The sequence below is a fragment of the Pleurodeles waltl genome, chromosome 3_1, assembly GCF_031143425.1.
Source record: "Pleurodeles waltl isolate 20211129_DDA chromosome 3_1, aPleWal1.hap1.20221129, whole genome shotgun sequence".
Taxonomy (NCBI): Eukaryota; Metazoa; Chordata; class Amphibia; order Caudata; family Salamandridae; genus Pleurodeles; species Pleurodeles waltl.
Window position 1 is genome coordinate 1,788,912,961 of NC_090440.1, and position 25,307 is coordinate 1,788,938,267.

The 25,307-nt window shown below is 43.6% G+C and overlaps 1 protein-coding gene across 5 annotated transcripts in view; it reads left to right on the forward strand.

The window, feature by feature from the left end:
- The window catches only part of HECW2 (HECT, C2 and WW domain containing E3 ubiquitin protein ligase 2), a 1,462,881-nt gene that overhangs the window by 1,379,153 nt on the left and 58,421 nt on the right, over window positions 1-25,307 (forward strand). For all 5 annotated transcript variants that reach the window (XM_069225854.1, XM_069225856.1, XM_069225859.1 and 2 more), the window contains 2 exons: window positions 5,142-5,271; window positions 8,694-8,840. In XM_069225854.1, the coding sequence (XP_069081955.1) occupies window positions 5,142-5,271; window positions 8,694-8,840 (277 nt within the window). The remainder of the gene's footprint in view (window positions 1-5,141; window positions 5,272-8,693; window positions 8,841-25,307) is intronic.

Sequence of the window (25,307 nt, forward strand, 5' to 3'; positions counted from 1 at the left end):
TGAAGGCTCACTATATCAAGGATTACAAAGGTATTCGTAGCTTCATCAAATTCTCTATCTTCCAAATTATTGATGGCATTCATGGTGTCCTTTAACTAACTTGGTATGTTTATGAAAATCAATGAACATTGAATTAATTATTGTTTATATTTGAAAGTCATGTTTTTTTGTGACTTTTTGCTTTTTGTTTTGTGTCTTAGGTTTGTTAGGTTATGTTGGTCAATATGATATCCATGTTATGTAATCAGATACTTTACTGTCATAAATACATGAGTAAAGTGAAATATCTTTCCATTAATGTTTGAATTTCATGGTTAAATTATCATTAAGTTTCTGGCTTTAATACGTATGTTATGAAAAGATGGCAGACTTGAGGATAAAGATTATTGACTTAGAAACCTGATGACTAGTGTTGGTCTAACTCAAGTACGAAATAATTGGGTGACCTGTAGATTATGCTGGCATTAAATTCATGGTATAACAGGCTAACTATTTTTTGTTTTTGATGATTACATGTAGGGCAGCTGAAGTCCCTGACTTTCAGCTCCCCACCAGGGAGGTGAAAACAAACATTCTTACTAAGGTTCTACAACCGGGTCAGACTACTTCTGAGCCACTCTTCCTTTCAATGAGGCCATGACAGAGACCCACCTAGAGGCTTGGGCCAAACCTTGTACTGGCCCTCCATTTAACAGACAGATTGGCAGGCACCATTGCCTTATTCCATAAGACTTGACATTTTTGGCGCAGCACCTTTCTGCTGAGAGCCTCAAGGCTCCACTGCAATTGACTGGGTTCTCGGGTGACATTCAGTACTCCCTCATTGACATGCTGTTAGATGGGAAATGCTGAAATGGGGACAAAAGCTCTGTCCTTAAATGTCTCAAGGAAAGTAGGGCTACAGCTCGCTGTCTGGGCTTCTCTGCCCAGCCTTGCCAGCCACAATAATTCCACCAATCCTTTTGTAGCTTTGGTGGAGGCATCTCTTACCGCCAGCCTGCCCCACCTCAGCAGGGAACCCAAACATTTTGTGGGAAAGACGGAGGTGCCCACCTCCCCCATGGCCAAGGTCAGTGAGATGGTCAGTCCACTGCCCTCCTGCAGCCTCACCTGTCAAACCTCTCAAGTGTACCCTTACAGGGCCACAGCCACCTAGTGGAAGGCAGAATCCACTGGTTTTATCCATGTTGGCAAGAGATCCCTTCGGACAGAAGGGTCCTACACAATGTTTGCAAAGGATACACTTTACCCTTCCTTTCTTACCTGCTGCACTTTCCACTGTCCACCCAACAACTGCCAGAGGACCCTATTGCCAATTTGCAACAGGAAGTGCAAGCACTTTTGGTCAAAGGAGCTATAGAGAGGCTACAATGCCACTACTTTCTGGTGCCCAAGAAGCAAGGAGGTTTTTGTCGTATTTTAGACCTGTATACTCAATACCTTTCTCCAAAGGAAGAAATTCCAAATGCCCAAGCCGCATCTGCCCTCGATCCTGGAGACTGTATGGTAGCGTTGGACCTGCAGCACACCTACTTCTATATTCCCATTCTGCCGGCCCATCAGTAATATTTGCAGTTCATGGTCTGAGAGGAACCCTTTCAGTTCACTGTGCTCCTCTTTGGTCTCTCCAGCACCCCTAAGGTGTACATGAAAGTGGTGGCCACACACCTCCGGAGGCCAGGGGTGCCAGTCTTTCCCTACCTCGACAATTGGCTGTTGAAGGCAGGTTCACCCCAGGCAGTCGTCAACCACCTCCTGACTACAGCGAAAGTTATGTCCACTTTGGGGATCACTATTAACGTGCCAAAGTCACACCTGACTCCTTATCAGGTGCTCCCCTTCATCTGTGCCATACTGGACACAGTTTGGTTACATGCCTTTTCCCTGGGAAAGAGTCCAGGATATTCAGGCTTTGATCATGATCTTCCAGCCTTGGTCCTGGATTTCAGTGATGTCGGCTCTGAGGGTGCTTGTATTGATGGCTACCTTTATCCTGCTGGTTGAACATGCCATATAGTACTTGCGTGCTCTGCAGTGGAATCTAAAGTCCCAGTGAACACAACATCAAGAAAACCTCTCTGACATGGCTCAGATCTTGTAGGCGCCTACGAAAGATCTGCAGTGGTGGTTACTGCACTGCGATTGGGTCTTCTGAAAACTGGATGGTAGCATTGGACATGCAGGACACATATTGCCACGTTCCCATCCTGCCGGCCCATCAGCTGTACCTGCAGTTCATGATGAGAGAGAAGAATATTCAGTTTGCTGTGCTCCTCTTTCGTCTCACCAGCACCCCACAGGCGTTTATGAAAGTGATGGAAGTGGTAGCAGCACACCTCCGGAGGCCATGGGTTGCAGTCTTTTCCTAACTCAGTGACTGGCTGTTGAAGGTGGGCTCACCCCAAAAAGTCATCAACCACCAGTACCAGTGTAACCAGCATAAAAAAAAACTCTCTGACCTGGTCTAGATTTTGGCAGAGGCTGTAAATGATCTGCAGTGGTGGTTACTGAACTGCGATTGAGTCTGCGGCAGACCCCTTTCCCTTCCACACTTAGTGCTGACAGTAGTGACCAATGTATCACTGCTGGATTAGTGTGGGCATGTAGGAGCGGTGGAGATCAAAAGCATTTGGTCTCAGGAGGAGTCCCAGCTCCATTTCAACTTACTTGAGCTGGGTCATCAACTTAGCACTGAAAGCCTTCCTGCCGTCCATGAAGGGGAGGCTGGTACAGGTGCTCCCAAACAACATCACCACCATGTGGTACTGCAGCAGGTGGGGTGGGGCCACGGTCCCTAAGCCAGGAGGCCTTCCTTGTGCCTCTGGAATTGGCAGGATTGTGAAAGAATCTTCTTGGTGGGGAACCACATGGCATGCCGATTGAACTCCAGGGCAGATAAATTCAGCCATCAGCACCTAGCGGATCAGGAGTGCCATTTACACTGAGAGGGGGTGCAAGGACTCTTCAATGAATAGGGAAAACCTTGGTTCAATCTGTACACCACCATCAAGGATGCGCAATGTCATCACTTCTGTACATTGGCATTTCCACGGATTCTCCTACTTGGAGACACAGTCCGCCTTGAGTGTAACTCCTCTATGCCTTTCCCCAATAGCCAGGAGTTCTCAAGAACATCAGAACCAACTGGGCCCAAGTCATCCTAGTGGCTCCGTACTGGCCAATGAGAGTATGGTATCCTGAACTCCTGAGCTTGAGTATCTGTCCTCTGACTAGGCTGCCCCTCCGGGAGGATATGCAGTCTCCACCTTCATGCATGAAAATTGAGAGGTGACAGCTGAACACCTTCGACCTTCCTCTGGAGGTGGTTGATGTCATCTTGGCAGAAAGGCGTCCCTCGATGAAAACTGTATACATCTGCCGTTGGGACGAGTTTGGTGGGGCGCACACCAGATTGATCCCATCTAGGCCAAACTGTTTGAAGTCTTGTTTGTTTTATCTCCTACCAGCAAGGACTTTCTCTGGGCACAGTTAAGGGTTATATTTTAGCCCCTTTTGGCCTTCTTACAGTTCCCTGATCAGCCCTCGTTGTTTGAGTCACCCATTGTAATGTGAGTTTTGAAAGGGCTACAACATGTGTTTCCCCTTTTCTCCTATTGTGATTCCCCAGTGGGACCTCAATCTCATCCTTATCCAATGTGGACTCCATTCTAACTACTCCACAGCTGTTCTTTATGGCTCCTTACCATCAAGAATGTGTTCTTCAATCCCCTTACCTCGGCATTACGTGTGAGTGAGCTTCAGGCTCTCTGTGTTACTCCACCATACACCATCTTCTTCCCTGACAACCTAGTTCTGCGAACCAGAACATCTTTTCTTCCAAAGGTTGTGACTCTGTTCCACATCAGTCAAACTGACCTTTTATACTCTAACTCAATCCAGTTCGAAGGAGGAGAAACACCACCACGTTGTGTTCAAGAGAGCTCTGAGCTTCTACATAGATTGTACCAAAGGACACCAGGTGGACAAACAGCTCTTTGTGGGGTTCGCTGGAGCGAACAAAGGCAAAGCTGTGCAGAAGCGTACCTCGCCAGTTGGATTGTGCTCTTCATTAAGATCTGCTACACTTTGGTGAAGAAACAGTAGCCAGAAGGACTCAGGGCTCATTCTATCAGGGCTAAAGCTGTTACTAATGCATTAGCTTGTGGAGTCCCTCTCCTAGACATATACCAGGGAGCTACGTGCGTGTCATTCTATACGTTCACAAAGCACTATTGTCTTGATAGCCAAGTTCGCTGAGAGGGGCACTTTGCCCGCTCGATGTCCTGCAGGACTTTCTAGTTGAGTCCATTCACAGACCAACCTCTGACTGTTACTGCTTTGGTATCTATTCAAAAGCAATCTGCGGCTTGATGTCTGTATCAGAACAAGTTTCTTACTTTCTGTAATGCTCTTTCTGGTAGATACTTTTTATAGTATCTGAATCCTTACCTGTCTGTGATTGGACTCTACTTAATAACAAGAACCAGGTCTAGGAGTCTACACACTGGTTTCCCAATTTGCTTTGGGGCCCCATGTATGAGGGCGCAGTCTCAAAAGCAACTGACTTCCGTGTGAAGGAATAGCGCCTTTTATAGGACATGCACGTAATTTCTAAAATGGAACAGCATCATTGCGTAGCCGCACGGTGTTGTTTTCTGGCATGCAGAGGTACTATGGAAAACGTTTCCTGACCCAGTCTGATGCCTGGGGAATATTCTAAATGTGAGGAATCTGTGGCTAATCAAGTCTCTCCCAGAAAGAGTGTTACAGTATCTAAGTAACTTGTTCGATTGAGACAAAGGGGCCGGAAGTGTACGGTGGTGAAAGAAAGATGCATGAGGTAGAATCAACACTAGGAGGCCTTGGTATCCGGCAGCCCCAACATTATCCAACACTGGCAGTGACTTTCTGTAAAAAAGACTTTGGGCCCCTGCACTTATGTTTTTTGTTTTTGCTCTTTTTATTTTCATAATTTATGCACTAGTTGTTTAACAGTATTTGACGATCTGCTGCAGTGTGTCTGATTTTTAATCGGCTTTAAAAGTCAACCTCCAAGTAAATGGAACCTGCATTGCAATTTAACTAGCACACTGTAAAAAAATCTAAATGGCCTTCCTTTGGTTTCTTTGTTGTGCTCTTAGACTCTGTGATTTGAGTGACTTAGAGTATCTTGATGAAGAGTTTCACCAGAGCCTGCAGTGGATGAAAGACAATGACATTAATGACATGCTGGACCTCACATTCACGGTCAATGAGGAAGTGTTTGGGCAAGTGAGTGATGTTTGTATTTTTGTTAGAAAAATATCTTGTACCATTATCGTTATCTAATCTGTTTTGGTGTTTATTTTTTGCTGGCTATGAGGTGATCTGCAATACTGAGATTTTAACATCCATTGCGACTGAAAGGACTTGAATGGTAGCTTCTGTGTCATGAGGTTTTGGGCAATAATACTGAAAATAACTCAGGTTTTTCCCATTTAAGTGCTCTCTACATAAAAGTATTACATTCAGTCATTCATGGTGTTGCAAGTTTTTTGCCAACGTTTCTATTCCTAGACTTAAAGCCACCTGACTGAATTGAAATCAGTCTCGTATTGCAAACCTTTCCCTCAACAAAGGTACATATTGTTGCCCCACACATTAAAGGACTGGAAGTAAGAATAATAATTAAAATCAAGGGAATAAAATGTGTAAACACATTTTTATGCCACTAATTTTGAAATAGCGGCGGCAGAAGTGGCTGAGTAAGTGAAGATGAGTGGATGCAGTTGTGTCCAGGTAGGGTCTGGTAAGTAATATCCTGGCCCCTAACAACGGGAGCTCATAGAAATGCATTGGAGTTGCATGAAGGTGAAAATGTATTGGTGCTGGCAGTATAGATATTTTAGATTCAGACTAGATCTTACGAGGCCACTTGCAATAGTCTACTACCAATGACCAGAAGAGCAACTCTAGTGAGATCTTATATGTGGTTCACGGGTGGCCAGGCTTTGGCAGGTACACTTACACGTCCTGGATCGTCGGTTACCTTATGATCCTTATGGAAAACAACTGGAAAGCTGCTTGGTTCCACTCTTTCAGGTGGATGAAAGCTTCCTGGGCCCATAGATACATAGGTTAAGCAACATATATCCCACGACAGCTGTATTTTATATGAACCCGACAATACAATAAAGAATTGAGCTTCACTGTAGCAAACCATTCTCATGAGACGATAGAAAGAATTGCATCACATATGTCAAGTAGAACTGCTGATTCATTATTTGTGATCCTGTACCCAACCCCCCCCCCCCTATAGTTAATCACATGCATTGAAAATCTGCCTATACAATTGTCCCTTTATGCAACTTAGTCCTTGCATATACTGTTCTCGGGTCCAACTTAGTGTATTTGAATATTGGTTTGCCTATGTAATTTAAGAAAAACTCCCTCCCCCGAGAAACACGGCTATGGGAGAGAGCTGCATTTAAGAGTTCCTGCTTTGTAACTCAGGCTTCATTGTTCTGTCTCACAACCCTGGTGCCAGTCTGAGCTCAGCAGTTATGTATTGTTCGTACTGGTTCTCGTTTCTGACATGTGACATTGAAAATATAGCTAACTACTACAAATTAAATTATGAGAACAGTTTCATCTCGTAACAGTCTATTTTTATTGAATGGCATATTTTTATTTCAGTTATTTTTTTAATTTAGTACATTTTATTCACTTTAAATTGCCATGGAATTACCTTTGCAAAGTGAAAACAGTCAATTGTCCCTCATTTACTGGTGCATACATTGAAATGGTGAATGGCAATAATAGCACACCAGTAAAAATGTAACATGTTATTGCAAATTGCGGGTGCTTAAGTAGCGCACCTCTTATTGCACTGGACTTAGAAAAAGCCCTTAAGGCACCCTGTGGGAATTTGCATAACTCTTTCTGTTAACACCTGAAAACTTGTGCAAGCCAGAGCTTTCAAAGCGTAATTCTGAGAAAGCTTTGATAATTACATTATCTCATGCAAAAATAAATATGTACATTTTCATATTATTGAAAAGAACAGGTTCAAATTCATTTTTTATTCTGCATAGGAAAAACATGTTTCCAATGGAGAAACCCCTTTCCTTAGACCTCAGCCTATTTTGGGGCAGTTACTTTCCTTTTCTGGATTACAAAGGGATGTATTCCTGTTGTGTGTACACCATACTTCTAATTACTCCTGTAGTGTGTATGCCGTAAATCTAATAACCCAAGACTGGTATGACCGCTATCCTATGACCCTTCACTTGTAAACTGTAACCTATATACTTTTGCATAATACACTATGGGATTTTACCATGCTATGGTGTTGCTGATAGTGACCTTGTGGTCTATGTATAGAATTCATACACACACTCTAGTTAATTGTTAACCTTACACAAACTTGTTCTTCTTACTAAAGGGTAAATGAGTTATATACATTAAGCCAATGGCCCTCAATAAGAGTATTCTTTTGGTATAATCTCTTTGGTCGCTCTGCAGGACATGTGCGGTTCATTGTCCTAAGTAAATTTCCAACAGTTTTCTGGGTAAGAAGGACTGGCATATGAGATTGTGAATACTCACAACCATGTAAATGTCAGGATGTTCACAAACTGCTAGGGCATTCCTGTACCACGATCGACAGTCTTCTCTCACAGCAGATTTCCTCACAGAGGAATCTTTTCATAAGTAATTCTTTCACAAGCACAATCACAGCTTTTATGAACTGTAAAAGTCGTGTTTTACTTGTAAAAGAGACTACTTAACTTACATATGTAATCCAAATTTATATGCACAATTCGATGTGAATAAGGCCTAATGTGTCAGAAACGGGTTAACTGATAATCTCCAACCTACCAATGAACTCAGTGGCCTTGATAACATGTTTGGGGGAGCCATAACACCGATGGGGTATGGGAGCTAACACTGCCCAATCACAAGAGGTCCTGTTACAAGTCCTGCAATTACCAGGTTCGCTAACACCAGAACTAGTTTTACGAGGTGTGATTCATGTTAAATCACGGGACGCCCAACAAGAGACTGCAGGAACTAGCACAGGACGACTCGCCCTTAGTCCATCTCCCAACATCCTAAAAGTGTGGCTAGCCTACCTACACCTAGCAGCTTCTCTGCCCCAACACCGCGAGCTGCTGTTCCCCTCCTCTCCCACTGCGCACCAGCTCACAGCAGGCGGTAATGGGGGTGCTGGACTCCTCAGAAAAAGGGAATGCATTTGTTTTTGAACCATCGATTCGGGATTCTCGTCAGTTGTCCCCATTTTTTAGGGTTTAACCCAAATGATTAAAGAATTTAGGTGCCGAGACACGTGATGGAAACCATATTTCTGTAACTGGTAACGTCACAACTAAATTCCAAGTCACTCATAACTACCCTGTCTGAGGTACAGAGCACCTTTGTTGCGGCAAGTCTATATATCAGATGTAGTACCCCCGATTGTTTTACACTTTTAGGATGCATGAGTATGTAATATATTTTTAGAGGAAATGTTTTCTTTGCACGGCTAAGATGTAAGCACAGGTCACTAATTTCCAAGCTCTTGAAAAGTGTTCTTTCTGTTCCACCTTGGCACAATGTAAGGATTCCTTGCGTATAAATGAGGAGTACATTATTTGCTTTGCACCACTAATACTTCACAAACAGTAAGCTTGTTTTCTTTCTTTATATGACAGATCACTGAACGGGAATTAAAACCCGGGGGCGCTAACATTCCGGTTACTGAAAAGAATAAGAAAGAGTACATTGAGCGAATGGTGAAGTGGAGGATCGAGCGAGGAGTGGTGCAGCAAACGGAGAGCTTAGTGCGTGGTTTCTATGAGGTAAATCCAGGGGCGTAGCGTGAGGGGGGTTGTTTGGGATGTTACACCCCCTCTAAAAATACATTCTGTAGTAAAAGGTTGGGTTCAACTGCTTTCAGTCGGGTATGCTGAGGTGTCTGTCGGATTTCACAGAGGATTTTAATACACACAAACTTTTAAAGGTCTTAAAAATGTTGCTTGGTTGGAAAAATATTGTGTTTTAAATAATCCTAAGAACAATTACTGTCCCTTAAGCCTTCCGCGTGTCCTGCTTCTCATATAATGCATTTTCTCACGATATGCCGGCACTATTGTTAGGAAATCTGAAGTTCACACCCCTCCGATCTTATTCACCAAGCTAGGCCCCTGGGTAAAACAGCTGTTCCATCCCTTCAATAACAGTGAAAGGAGTTTCTGTTCAAATGTACATTCGTAAAATGTTGAGGTACGTTATTTCTGATTTTCCAACTAAAAACAAAGCATATTAGGAGACTTTTATTTGGTTAGCAAGTGCAATGGCAGCAGGGTCGATATCAGAGTGGACCACACTGAAAATTCCGGTTACACGTAGGGAGGTGTGTACGTTACCTGACCTGGAGGCTGATTTAGTAACTCGCCAGGTGTAGTGGGAATCAGATCATGCAGCGTTTGACTCCTAACGCGATAACAGGTCCGAACCTTGGTCCCAGTCTTAGCCTTGCAAAATACTTTGTATTTCCTGCTGGGGGTATAGGAGAAGGTAAAAGTGTGGAAATATAAAAGTAAATAGGACACATAGTTCCCTGCTTACTGCTACTGCACCCATTTTCCTAGAGACTAGGGAAGCAAGGACAGTGTCAGGGATATGTGTCAAGTCAGGGACAGGAGCTAGTACTGCTGACTATGTATAACTGACCTCTCTGGCCTGTGCCCAACCTACTATCCTGACGAAGGAACAGATCTCATAAATTCTCACCCTCTCTCGATGGGCCAGCCCATGTTTATCTTTTGGTCTCCTTCTTCCTTCTGCCATTGACTGCAGGGTTTATAGGTATGATCCAGCAGGGACAGTGTCTCATGGGTTCAGCCCATAGCTACCAGCTGAAGGATGGCTGCTTCTGGGTGCAGCCCTTGGATACCAGCTGGGGGATAGCTGCTTCTGTGTCAAGCCCCTGGCTACCAACTAGGGGACAGTTGCTCCTGGGTACAATACATTGCTACCTGCTCAAGGATGAATGCCATGGGTAGAGTACACAACCACTCGCTGGAGGTTACTTGCTCTTGTTCACAGCCCTTAGACCAGTTCATGTTTTAACATTTGTATTCATCAAACTCATGGTTGACTCTACCCACAACACGACTATAGCCATCCATTGTTTTATTTGTCCTTTATGTCTTTCACACTCTGTATCTGACAATAAATACAGGTTACTCTAGGCACTGTACACAAATATGAGAATCCTAGGTGGATCTGGAAATAAGAAGGATGATGAAGATCTCTGTCTAGTTGAACCCAAGTTACAGATATGTTGAACAGCACCATAGAAACACCAACAAATCTCAGTAAACGCATCTGGAGGGTACAACTCTCTTAAATAAACATAAATATTAAATAATAATAAACACTTCTATAACTTACTCATTGCATGACACCACATTTGAACCATTGACAAAGCACATGTGAAATACATAACAGGCTACTTTCTACACTGCTTAACTGAACCCACGTCTGTCCGTATTTCCTCTGTCCTATAATTCTACTAGTACTTATACTTACTGCACGGCACCACGTGGGAACCATTCACAAATGCACATGAATTCCATAGCAGGTCTGTGTCTACCCCTACTAACTTGAACCCGCACCTGTCCTTAGCTCCTCTATCCTTTAATACTAACCCGTCCATACCTACACTTTACTGAATGCTCTCTAGTAGTTTCAATGACCCAGTTTGAATAAGTAATCCTGAAGATGCATAGATCTGTATTATGATACATACACTACAATAGACCAGGACAACTAAAATGGCACGGTGCACATACTCAACTGCATGCCCCTCGCCTACCATCACATCACAAAGATACTATCAATAATGCAAAATTATCCATAATTGAAACCACTGAATCAATAAAAATAATTTTCTCTAGACTACAAATGGCAACTAACTGTGCAATTTAGGAACTGATTAATATATGATTATTCAAAAATACTAGCATTAGACATTAACTCTGGGCTCCACAAAGTAGCTGGTTACCAATCTACAACGTCCTTCAGTGCCTTGACTGTGTTGGTAAGTGCCAAACAAACTCACCATACAATGCAACTGCTTACTGATATATGATGGAATGCGAGTTGTGACGTTTTTATGCACAGCGTGGTATGGGTGTGTTATTGAGGCTTACATCTATCTAACCTTAAGATTACCAATAAATAATAACTAGTCATTGTATAGTATCAAGCTAATGAACACAGCATACAACGTTGTGTTGGAGACTGCAGTCTATCATTTGCTAGTAATATCCTAACTTGCATATTAGTGTGTTTTTTGTTTTGTTTTACACTGATGTGGTGACTTTACTAAATGTGAAGTAGTAGAATGTATATTGTGTGAACTGTAGTATTACACAACAGCTAGTTGTTGCTTTTCAACTGTTTTGATTTGAAAAGCGTCTCCGCTGAGTTGGCTTTGAGAGGGCCAGGTAAATACAGCCATAGCTCAAACAGTCCATTTTCGTATAGAATATAGTTTAGTATAGTAAATACCTCGGGTAGGGCAAATGAGATATGTTAATATTTTTGCACTGATTAATAGTGCTCTATTTCGTATAAAGCACTCTCAAGATCCAAAACCCCTTTCCTACCAGGACAGATAATCTGTATTGTTAGAAAAGGGATTCCTGGTTGGCGGAGGTATGCACCCATGCCAGGCAGGAACCACCACTCTAGTCAGGGTAAGTTAAGTACACACTAAAAGATAACCTGTGCTCACCCTCTGGTAGCTTGGTATAGAGCAGTCAGGCTTATCTGAAGAGGCAATGTGTAAAGTATTTGTGCAACAGACACACACAGCAACATAATCAATACACCACAAAGACTACATACAGATTTTTTAAAATAGATTGGTATATTATAAACATAATGCCAATCAACAGTAATACAATGCATACTTTTTAGGAAGTGCACGTTTAAAAAGACAGCAGATATGAATGTGGTGCTTTAAGAATTCCTAAGTGTAGGTAGAACACTTGCGTTCAATAATTGATATCCGGTCACCAGTGGCGGCTGGTGATAGTTGAAAGTGGTGGGGCGTAAAAGTGCGACATGAGTGCCATGTGGCAAACGAGCATAGCGAGCAAGCCCGATCACAATAAAGTGGTCCGGGGGGTTTCTCCCCCAGGTAAATTTTTATAAAAGAGTGAGCTAATGATACATATTCAAGCAAATTTGAGAAAGCAAGAAGCCTAATAAAGAAATTGTAAAAGTGTAGTTATGACATCAATAAAGCTTTTTCATATGACAAAACCTCACTGTGTAATTTCTGGAAGAAAGGAGGGGGAATTGTAGTAACATTGATTAAAGGTAAGTAATTCAGGCTTTACCGGAGTTTTGAAAACTGCTCCTAGCTCTTCATGGGGCCAAGTAAAGAAAGGCTTGATGAGAGCAGAGACAAGGCTGGGGCCAGGTAGCGGAGACAACTTCACAAAAAGGAATAATGTTTCTAGACTGCCACTTTATGGTCATAGCATCAAATGATTTGTAGGCAGTTATACACTGTTTTATTAAATTAAGCACTCAACCAAGTCTTCAGGTAACCTTTGCTGCATATAAAGCATATGATAAGACTGACTGCTAAATACCAAGAGAAAAACCTGAACTAAATGTAGTTATTTTGTTCAGAAAAAAATATATCACTGCCAGTGTGTGCAGAGGACATCCTGTAGCATGTGCGTGATATACAGATTCATCATACATAGACAGTTACTTACGGCTGTGTAGACGTTTACTGGCAAATAACAGAATCAAATAAGACTAGCCTGGCATCTGAACTTGCTGCTGTTTGCCAGATGACTCCATTTCACCAGGGACATTATATTTCCAGTCCAGGGATTTCCCCTTCATAAAACCTTATCATCTACTATTTCCATCATATTGTTGTGAACCTACACTACAACTCCCAGAATGCATCATGTAGTAATATTAAGGTCAGGGGCTAAAAACAATGAGTCGTGGATTACATGAACTCCAAATACAATTCTGTGAAAGAAGCGCAGCATTGAAAAGGGAAGCAGCCAGTTAGCCCTGGAGAATGACTGCTGCTTCTTTCTTTAAGGCTCCAAAGGGAGCTTGGGGAAGGCTGCCAGCTGTGCCAGCCCGTAAGGTGCACCAACGAAACAATCAGCCTAGTGTAACATGAAGAGCATCAGCTGAGGTAGGCCCCAGAGCATGCATGGGAATGTTCCCACTCTGCGGGAGGGCACACCCGTCCCAGCACGCACTGCAGCTTCTTGCCAACCACTGCATGGCGCAGCAGGGCGTGGGTGTGTAAAATGACATTCATGTGTTCATAAAGATTCTGCTCAAGAGCCAAGCCAGTCTGACATTGTCTGGCTTGTGACTGGAGGGGGCAGGTAACGGAGGTAAAGTCTGTGATCTGTGCACTGCAGACACAATGCATTAAACTATACTGGGACCGCCTCTGGCTTCATCTAGTTTTGATAAACCTTCTGCTTACTGTCATTCCATATCCTACTTTCCTCAAAGTACTCTGCTTTCACTGATTTATACAAGACATATTTTCCAAGACACCCTTAGTCACCCAACTCTCCTGCACGTCTTGTTTAGTGGTTTGTACCTCAGTCTCTGCTCGAAAACCCTCTACCCTTCTTCATCTATCTATGATTTTGAATGCACACTCCTCCTAGCCTTTCTTGCCTGCTTTCATCCATACTGCTACACCTATACTTCCTTCACCAACTGCTTCTAGCGACCCTTTCATGCTCCTGCACACCGTATCGCCTTTTATCCTGTTAGCCGGATCCCCGCTGTGAAGTTGTCACTCACGGCACTCCTTAGATGCCTCCTTTCTATTCGTGGACCTGCCTTTGCTACTCGTGGTTCCACGATTCATGAAGGCAACAGAAGGAACAGAAAACTGAAATAGCTTCTCACAGGCTGATTTACATTGTCTGTAGTATCCCCAGCCTGTCTCTCCGTGTTCTAGAGCTGTTATCGACCTCTGACTATTAATTAAAGAAAACAAATACAGGAAAGTAGTGTTCACTAATGAATACATTCCATAGTTTGTCGAGGCCTTTGCAGACTCTAAAAATAAAACAAATAGCCAAATTATCTCTTGGAAAGGTGGCAACCCTAAAATATATTGCTATTAGGTGCAATTAGGCTGCATGCAATATCACCTGGGATCACAGGGCACCTGAAGTCACTCCCGATACACCATATACAGGCATTTCAATGAACCTTCCTCAATGTACAGAGAGAAGAGGGACATAAACTCCCCAGGCTCTTGTTCCTGTTTAGTGTTCATAAGTGGGTTGTGTTGAAAGTGGGATTTCTGCATGAGCGTGGAAAAGGGTATATAAGTACTATCACGGGTTACTCGGCATTTACAATGGGCAGGGCATGATGCACATAAAATATTTGAGCATTGCTGCCGCTGGAATATTTTTGGGATGGCATATACGGTGTGGGTAGAATTTGAGAGTGTATTTCGTATGGAGAGTGGTTCAAGTATAGAATGTAGCGACGTGCATGAAGGGCACTATATATAAATAGGAATGTAATACGTCATGTGGACTTACCCTTCTCTCCTTGATCACCAGTTTTTTTTACCTCGGAGTACAACTGCACCCAAACATAACCCCTGCACAGAGGCTGTGCATGGCCCTCTTTGGAGGCAGAGCTGCCACGCTCATTGCCTCATCCAAATCTTCACTGTGAATGAGCCGCGCCAGTGCTAGGCACCGTGAACCCGGCCAGAGTCACAAATGTTGTCCCTCGAGGCCCATTTTCAAGCAGCCATGTCTTCCTCCAAGGCACGCATGGTAGGTGGGAGGGTGCGAATCTCTCAGCCAATCAAAAGGCTGCTTCCTTGCTGTTGCACAGCAAGAGAGCAGCGCCACAATTGGCTTTAGCAGACCAACTGATCGCTCCTTAGGAGGCCGGGGGTTGTGACTTTGATCAATCCCCGGTTAATAGACATGCACATTTTGGGCCTCTGTGCTGTGCGCTCAGTTGCTCCAGTGTGTGCTGGTGTCTAGCTGCCTTACTCAGGATTGTAAAGTCCCACGGCAGTGAAGCAAACAGGGGGCAAGCCAGCAAGCCTTCGGTGACCCCTCAAGGGAAGACAGAGTCCTTCCAGTAGAGTCAGGGAGCAGCAGACAGCAGGACAACAGGCAGAAAAGCAGTCCAGTTGAGTTCTTTAACCAGCACAGCAGTCCCTCTGACAGAGGTTCAGTTCAAGCTCCAGAAGCATCTGATTAGATGGGGTCAGAGACCCAGTACTTATACCCAAAAGTGCCTATGATTTAGGGGCTGACTTCAAAGGAATTTTCTGAACTGCACAAGGAACCCTTTCAGCCCAGTCCTGCCTGCCAGTCTTGCTCTGGGGGTATTTCAGCTCTTTGTGTGGGGACAGGACAGTACCTATTGAGGTGAAGTGTGAGCCCCTCCCATCCTTCCAACCCAGGAAGATCCATCAGTATGCAGATGAATGCAGATGCAATTGAGTGCCCTGTGCTGTAGCTGTCTAGAGAGAATGCTGTCACCCAGCCGAGCCCAGACATGTATTAGAGACAGGCTGCAAGGCCCACATAGCAATAAGAGCAGGGAAATGCCCATTTTCTAAAATAGTAATGTTAAATCCGTCTTTACCAGTGAGAAGGATTTATCATTACCATTCCAATTATATGAAACATGAAAAAGCTACTTCTTTCTGGTCAGGAATTACAGCTTAAAAGTATATTATGGAATTCCCAGTGCTGGCATATGAGAGGAGTAGGCCTCACAACAGTGAAAAACGAATTTGGGAGTTTTCACTACAAGGACAAGTAAAACGTAAAAGAACATGTACTGCCTCTTACTTGCATAGCACCCTGCACTATGGGCTACCTAGGGCCTACTTTAGGGGTGAATTATATGTAATAAAAGTGGAGTTTAAGGCTTGGCAAGAGGTTTTAAATGCTAAGTCGAAGTGGCAGCGAAACTGCACACAAAAGCTCTACAGTGGCAGGCCTGAGACATGTTTACAGAGTTACTTAAGTGGGTGGCACAATCAGTGCTGCAGGCCCACTAGCAGCATTTAATGTACATGCCCTGGGTATATGGTATACCACTTTACCAGGGACGTACAAGTAAATTAAATATGCCAATTGTGGATACACCAATTTTGCCATGTTTAGGGAAGAGGATATGCACTTTAGCACTACTCAGCAGTGGTAAAGTGCCCAGAATCCTAAGGCCAACAAAAAGATGCAGCAAAAAAAAGGAGATAAGAAGAAAAAAGTCCTGAGGAAGACCACCATAGGGCTGTCAGATCTAACATGTTTACACTTGTATCAGACACAGTGTAAAGGAGTGAGGCAAATCAGGAGCTTAGAAGATATCTGTGCTTCAGCACTTGTTGAAAACGTGTTTCCAGTCAGTTTAATAATCTTAGTGGAAAGTTCTAGCCAATATTATAGGGTGACTGATCAGATTTTGTGTGCCTGAGCTCTGACAATTTGCTAAGACAGAAAAGATACTCACTCAAGCTCATGGAGGTCTGATACTAGTGCCCAGATATACTAAGGGCTTGTGTCACCCTTGCGTCACCCAAGGCGATGAATGGCAATGCAAACCCTCAAATCAGATTAACTAAGACACACAATGCCATCTGGCGTGCCTCTGCGTGGCTTAGTAAATCTAGAGTAAAGCAAGACAGCATAAGTTGCTGCCTCACATTACTCTGCGTTGGGAAGGCACTCAATGGGTGGAGTGTGGGTGTTCCTACATATCCACTCATGGATTCTGACACAATCCCAGATTTACTATTAATAGTGAATCGGGGAATGCATCTTCTTGCTACGCCATCACAACAGAGGTGTTACAAGAAGAAATATTTGTATTTTGCCTCGTTATTTTCTCTTTCTACGTTCTGAAGCACACACAGAGAAAGGAAAATACCTCTGAGGATTGTTTTTTGTGCAGGAAGGTTGGCACAGCGCAATGGTGCCTGCATTTGAGCTAGGCAGCACTCAGTGCGCCAGCTCAGAGAAAGAGCAGGTATGTGCCATATCTTAGTAAATATGAATCATTCGTGCCCTCTTAATTTGACGCACTAAAATATACAAAAAGTGATGGATGGAATGCTTGAATTAATCTTAGCCACTGGTAAATATTCTGGGCCGCATCCCAATCCATTGTTATTTTGCATACCACGCCATCTCAGTAATTCAAACATTGCATCCATCACCTTGTTGTTGTTGCAGTTGACACCCTAAGTGTGACAGGTATGCCCAGACGTGGGTCCGGTGCTCACTGTGGTACCTGGCTGATGAGCCCCTATCAGGGCAATACCGGTCCTGGGTTGCTTGTATTCTAGTTAAGGGAGGACCTGGCTTGGCAGTTCGGGTTGGACTATACCCATGAGGAGCACGGTCAAAGTTGATTTGCATATGGCTGTGTCCAAACTGAGGTGCCATGGAAAAATAATGAATTGGGATGCAGCCCGAGCGATTGCCAGTAGCTGAGATTCATTCAAGCATTCCATCCATCACCTTATTTTTGCAGGTGACTCTCCATTTGATGCAGTGCAGCAAATTGCCTTGCTGTGTTGTGTTGCGCTACATGTTAGTAAATCTGGGCCTGAATATCATTAAGGAAGCACATATTAATTCTATCAACTTAACTGTTATTTTACCACGGTAAGAGATACGAACTCTCATTCTGAATATCTCTTTGTACAAAGTATTTTACAACAGGTCCCTACTGACAGTAGGCATTATTTGGGAGCCACCCCAATCTTCTGTTGCCAAAGCCAGTGTAAGTTAATCTTTCTTTCATCCTTCTAAAATGTCCTTCGTGGGAAAAAGTCAAGGTTGTATCTCCTCTCTCAATAGGACAAGTTAGTATTGGCCACATATCTCCTCAACAATGGTAAGCCTATTCTAACCAGACTACATTTGGCTAGATGTCCACTGCTTAAGAGGCATTAAAGAGCATCATTGCATTTGTTCTACTCTTCCCATCTATGCTGAAAGTATTCATTATTAAAGTGACATTACAAATATGGCCCTTGTTATATGTAACAAAGATATACTGAAAATGAGTTCAGAGCAAAAGGAAGAGATAGGAACACCTTGTCTGGAACGCACTGAAGATCCCATATCAGAAGGTGAAAAGAAGTTTGGTTGAGATCTTTGTGCATAGATGGTGGTGAGCAAAGGAATTATGCGGCGATATGCCGAAGCTGTAACGCGCTAATGAGATAACTTAAAGATAAAGAAAGAGCCCAGAACTGACAACAAACGTATCAGTCTTAATGGTTTGTCATAGTCATAGCTGTGTTCCTTAACGTTTTTTTCAAATAAATTGCTCTTACTTTAGTTTTGACAAAATAAAACAAACTGTTTCCTTATTCAGGTGATAGACAGCTCAGTGTCATCTTAGGTAACAGTATATAGACTGATCGTTACATTCCCATCCCCGGCATACTGATCACCCAGACCAACCCAACTGGTCGCACTTGCCATCTCAGTTTTCAAACCACTACAGGTTGCAATACCCATACCTCTGACAACATCATCCTCGTGGATGACTGAGAGAGAAACATCCCTAAATTGAGGCCTTGCATGGATGGCAACCTCCAGTAGGACCTCAAGTTCCTATACTATTTCCAGCCAGTACCCTGTGACATTGGGGAAGTTCCACAGAGTATGCAAGACAGTACCCTCAGCCCCCCACCCCCACATCTCAGACACTAAGGGTCTTGAGCTCTACCAATCAGATACAGTCTGCTTCTGTGAAAGTAGACTCTATGAAGTATTTTCAACTGTACCCACATTCTCCATGGGGCCCAAGCTCTGTCCTAGTCCTCCCTGAGTTTCTGGAGTGTATTGGGTTTGTTGTTAACTATGGTGTGATATGTAGGTAAAATTACTTTGTGAACCATCTTCTCAGTCAGCAGTCTACTGTCTAGTGGACTACAATCTGAGACAGCTTTCAGTTCAAATTTTTTCACATGTAAGACATGGCATAGTTTTAGGAATGTAAATTTCTGCATTGGGCCTAGGTCAAAGTCAAAGTCAGACTGGAGGGTTGCAAACAACTTCACCCCTCCTACATCTGCAATGTTATCCCAGCGGCGGAACCCGGTCAACTTCCCAACGTCCTTCAGCATGTGCCCTTTCCATAGAGGTGTCACCTTGGTCACCCTGCACAGGTCAGGCTAGGTGTCTGTTAGCCTTGTCCTTACACATCCAGCGTTGCCTGCATGGTGTGTAGTAGGGATTGCCTACTCTTCCTGCTGTATCAGTAATGTACAAAAGTAGGATCCGCCAGACCTACCCTCTGTAATCTTATTATTGGGTCCGACCTTGGGTCAAAGCTTCATTCATTAATATTCTAGAATTGCGCGGGCCACCAATACGCCTGGCCGTCTGGCAATGCTATACCCCATTATAGGTCGACCTCTACAGGGCCTGCAAAACTATCCGGGGTGTACCCCATCTTAGAGGAGGCATCTGGTAGTATCATCAATTTTGTCAAAATACGACTCCGGAACAGTAAAGGTCGTGTTCTGTAGGACATAGAGCAGTTTGGGGTGTGTGACCATCTTGAAGATCGCTGCACGTCCCCATCAGGGACAGGGGCAACTGCTTCCAGCACTCCACGTCTCCCCAGTACTCCTTTAGAACCCTTTCAAGATTGGCATCTAGGAACCTCATCCTATTCAGTCACCTCGATCCCCAAGCAGCAGACTCCATCTCAGGCCTACCGTGGACCCCAGTGGGAGTCTCCCATTTCCCCAGGACGAACAATGTAGACTTCTCCCAGTTTATCCTGTGTCCTGAGTATTTTTCACTGGGCTGGAAAACCGACAAGGCCATTGGGGTGGCTATCTTTGGTTCACAGAGGTATAGTAGAATATCATATGCATAGAGCAAGTTTTTTTCCGGTTGCCCCATCGCCCGAGGAAATCCAGTTACACTTGCTCGCAGTTGTATGCAGCAGGCCAGTGGTTCAATGAAATGGGCGAATAGGAGGGGCAACAAAGGACACCCCTGCTGTGTTCCAGAGGGAATCTTTCTGACATCCCTCTATTAACTTTAACTGCTGCAGTGGGTGTTTCATACAGCAGCGCCACTCATTGTCAAAAAAGTGGGCCAAATCCAAAGACATGCAACATCTGATGTAGTATTTCCAGTTTATGGAGTCAAACACTTTTTCAGCATCTAGGGATAATATAGCTTGTGGTGGTGGTGCATGGCCCACCTTGCAGCCAATTGTGTAACCTCCTCAGGTTTTGTCTCCTAGTCCTTCGTGGCATAAAGCCTTTTTGGTCTTTGTGGATTGAGGTGCTTATTTTACTCACAAGGCATTTAGCCAGCATTTTAGCCAGCAGCTTAGCTTCTATATCAATAAAGTAATTTATAAAGTGCCTTGTCACTTCTAACGAAGTATCCCAGCGCTAACAAATAGCTCCCAAAACAGATCAGAGCAACTAGCCACAAACAACCCCACTCAGATTGATCTGAATAACCAAGTTTTTAAAATTTGTACGGAATGAGTGTCCAGTATTTTCCTGTCTGAGAAAGGGGGGAAGAGAATTTCACATTTTAGATACCAGGAGACTGAAAGAGCAACCCCTGAATCGTACTCTTTAGACAACCAGGATGCAAACCCAATTACCACCTACTGATCTTAAATTCCTTCTGGAATGGTAAGGCATAACCAGAGGATGCAGGTAACGAGGGCCTTTGTTGTTGATAATCTGATGGCAATAACACATTGCTTTAAAAAAGAGCCTTTCCATCACAGACAACCAATGCATTTTAGCAAGAGCAGCCTTTGTAGATCCAGCAACAAGCGAGCTTCCGCATTATGAACGCGTTGGAGTCTCATCAGTTGGGACTGTGAGACTCCCATAAGCAAAACATTACAATAATCTAGCCTTGATGTAATTAAGGCCTGGACCACTGTCTTTCTAGCGGCTTCGGGGAGAAAGCCAAGAGTCTTTCCTAGAGTTTTTAAAATTCTAAAACATTTTCCAGCCAGAGCAGTAATCTGTCTGTCAAACGAAAGCTTTGCATCAAACCAGATACCAAGATTCTTGACTTTTGCATTAGAGAGTGGTAACAGCACTTATGAATCCAGCCACCAGGTAGGGGACCAAATAAAAGGCTGCTTTCCTACGACGAGGACCTCAGTTTTAGCCGCATTCAAATTAAGGCAACTGAGATCCATCCACTCAGCCACTTCTGACATGCACTACCTTACCAGGGCTGCCTTATTGACATCATCCTGAGAAAGAGTGATGATGAATTGGGTATCATCGGCGTACGACAAGATATCAAAACCTTAACACTCAATGATATCTGCTAGGGGCAGCATATAAAGACTGAATAAGGTGGGGCTCAATGAGTATCCCCTAGGCACTCTCCGTTGCAGTGGAAAAACCTTAGATGTGTACAGTTTCAAGGCTACCTGAAAGGTACAGTTCTGCAAGAAAGAGGCAAGCCACCACAGAGCCTTAAGTCCGACCTCTATCCCCACAGCTGTTCAAGAAGACTACTGTGGGAGATGATGTTAAAAGCTGCGATGAGATTCAACAACAGCACCGCCACAGTTTCACCTCTGTCCATGACTTGATGAATAGATTCAGAGGCAAACAACGGCGCAGACTCTGTGCTGTACTGAGGGCAGAAGCCCCACTGCATCCTATGAGGAAGCTATTTTGCCTCAATAAAGGTCGACAGCTGTTGACTAATATATTTCTCAGCTACTTTCAAGAAAAAAGGCAGCAGTGAAATGGGACTAAAAGTTTCCGGGATCCAGTGATGTTTTTTAAAGCAACCGTCCTATGGTGGCATGTTTCCAGCACTGAGGGGCCTGACCTGTTTCAAAAGAGCTATTAAGTAGCTCACAGAGCACAGTTAATATATCAACCATCCCTCCTTCCAGGACTGCAGAAGAAGTGGGAACGAACGGGACACCTGATTACCTAAATTACCGAAAGCAGTTCCTTGGTGGTCATAGGGCCAAAAGCATAGAGCCTTGAGCTGTCAGCAGAAGGATCAAACCAGACCTCAAGACAGGGAGCATGTTTACGTTTCTCCGGGAAGGAAGAACAGATAGAGGCTACTTTATCAAAGAAAAATTGAGTGATAACATTGCATTGTTCCTCTGACAATGGGGTGGTGGGTGCAATAAGCTCTAGGGGTGCTAACTACTTCACAATTGAAAAAAGTTCACATGAGGATTTCTGAGCCATCTCAATTTTCCCAGCATAGGAGGTACGACAAGTAACCCTAATCTGTCTATGATAATCCTTTAGAGCCACTCGATAGTCAATATCAATGGGGTCCCAGTTCCTATGCCAGATACATCCCAACCACTTACTCTTTTTTTCAGAGCAAATAGCTCTGAAAAAAAACATTCCGTCGAAGGTTTGCCTCTTCTAATAATGTGGACAGTCAGCGGAGGAATTTGGTCAAGAGCACCTATTACCCATCCGTCTAATTGAGAGTGAGCTGCATCTACACATTCATTAAGAATAAGACGATTTGTAGCCAAGGCTTGGGTAAAGGTTGCAGAAGTCATTGAGGAGTGAAATAGGCCTGAATGAGCTACAAACATCTCTTGGTTTGTTGGGCATTAGTATTACTACTATAGTGGCGTGCCACAGGTCGGGGGGCATACACAGGCTTCCCTTGCTAGTCGGCCATCTAGGGGCCCCTCTGGGAGCAGCCACAGCCACCGCCTCCCAAGTGGCCCACACACAACTGTGGCCCAGGTCACGCACCCAGCACCCAACTGTGATGATTCACTGATAGGCCCATTCAGCCACTTATTCACTGAAGGGCAGTGGAGGCCCTGAGGATCAACCAGCTCCTTCCCTGCGCTGATGGGAGCCCTCAGTCACAGGCTCCGACCCCTCCGCACTGATGCACTTCTCACTGGGGCCGCTGAAGTGTTGTCTACTGGATTCCATTGGAACCCGGGGGTACTTTTCACCGACCCCTTGACCTCGAGACTAATATCAATGCTCACAGTGGCAGGATGCAACAGGATACAGGAGGAGGCTGCGGGAGTGAAATCACTGTGCGTCTGCCATGCTGGCCGACCCAGCCCCATCCCCTTCCTTGTCATTTTCAGAAATAGAAGAGGTTTTGTCATTTTGGATTCAGAGATGGAAAGAAAGAGTGTGGATGCTAGATTTGCAAACAAACAACAGATGTGTTAAGAGGAGAAAACGATGCAAGTAAAAGGGCGTTAAATAGCTTGAACTTTATGTCTGAGCTGTTTACACATTTTACATGGAGATTGAAAATAGGATGCATATTTACCGGGAGAATATAATATTTCTATTTTATATCTGTTTGGATGATTATAAAAGTCAAACTGGGCAGTTTACTTTGGAGTCCTTACCAGTCACAGCAAGTGGTTAAGACCAGGCACCCAAATGGTAATACTGGTATCAGGTCAGGCGTTATGTTGATGGAGCGCAAATGGTTAGGTTTCAAACTCCCTTATCAGTCTAGAACGCGTTGAAGTACTGCAGGAATTCTTTTAACTAAAGCCGGTCAAGGGCATTCATGGTAGCAAAGTGTTCTTAAATATGTAAGAATTTTAGTCTCAAAATGAATAGGTTGTATTTTTAAAGCAGTAAATAGACAATTATTAACATTTATCTGAGTAAATAAGAGATGCTAATTAAATCTTCACTTTTTAAAAACCTTTTCTCAGCTGTTAATCATAACTAGGATGCAACCATATTTTATTAAGGAAAGACACCTCTAGGCCTAACTCGAGCAGACACTTGGTCACCTATGCGTGGGCCAGTGGAAAAGGTCATATGGCTCCTTTACTGTTCACTATAAGAGCACGGTTTCTTAAAAAAACAGATTGTATTTTCATAAAAAGAAATCTTTGTGGTGCAAAAGAAAGTTTGTGTTGAATAAGTAATGGAAAGAAAGGCAACAAGTGTGAGTAAGCTCAGTGCTCAAAGTATTAGAACATCATGCGATGAAACGTTCTAGATTCCATTTTGCTATAAGGAGGTTGACAGAAGACTTTGCTGAAGTGATAAAGGTTACTTACAAAATGTTGGTGTGTGCACCCCTAAGAATGAAAGAAATATAAAAAATAACTTCTTGTCTTTCACTGGTATAACCTCAGCGCTGACTACACATATTTGTGAGGAATATTTGAACTGAAAAGCAGGTTTACCCAAGAATTATCTTGGGAAGAAACCTAGGGCATATTGTTTCAGTTTTAATTATGGTATAGCAGTATATTACAAATGTTCCTCTTTTCAATTACCTGAGCCACCTGTGAGCACCAGTCAGATGTAAAATGAATATTGAGTTGAGTGAGCTGCAAGAACTGCAATCTAGAGTTGAAGTGCTCTATTTAAAATAGAAACGCCAGCAAACACCGAAAATATCACACAAGCCAATAGCACTTATTGCTTATGAAGAAACTGACATGACATTTTTTAGAATAAAAAGGGCTCAATCATGATGGTAAAAGGTGAGAAATCGACTTGCTCCACTTTTGGCCCAAATGTGGACAGAGATAAAAGCACCATAACGAGCAACTACCCATGTATACTTGCAGAATCATACTACTGTGGTAAAAGGTGAATGAGGACACGAGCATGTGTGACAGGTATAGCACTTCCTACTATTTACTGGAAATTGCAGAGGTATATTGGGAAATCTACTGACCAAAATGTTAACAATTTGCACAATTTGCATTCTCACTGGTTACACCTGCACACCTGCAACACCTACGCTCCATGTACAAAATGGGGTGTGTGTGTATATATATATATATATATATATATATATATGTTCGATGGCACGTGTAGCTGCAGATACACATGCTGTGCATATCCCGCCATCTAGTGTTGGGCTCGGAGTGTTACAAGTTGTTTTTCTTCGAAGAAGTCTTTTCGAGTCACGAGATCGAGGGACTCCTCCCATTTCGGCTCCATTGCACATGGGCGTCGACTCCATCTTAGATTGTTTTCTTTCCGCCATCGCGTTCGGACGTGGTCCTCTACACTCCGTGTTTCGGTTCGGAAAATTAGTTAGATATCGGAAAAATTTGACGGTATTGTTTGCTTTCGGTTTTGGGTTAGTTATTTAGTTAGAAATTTGAAGAGCTCCGGTGGCCCTTCGGGGTTTCGGTTCCCCGGCGGGGCCTGGTCGGCCCGACCATGTGCGTCGACAAGACTAATGGAACGGACCCCATTCCGCTTCTGCCCCGAATGCCACAACAAGTATCCC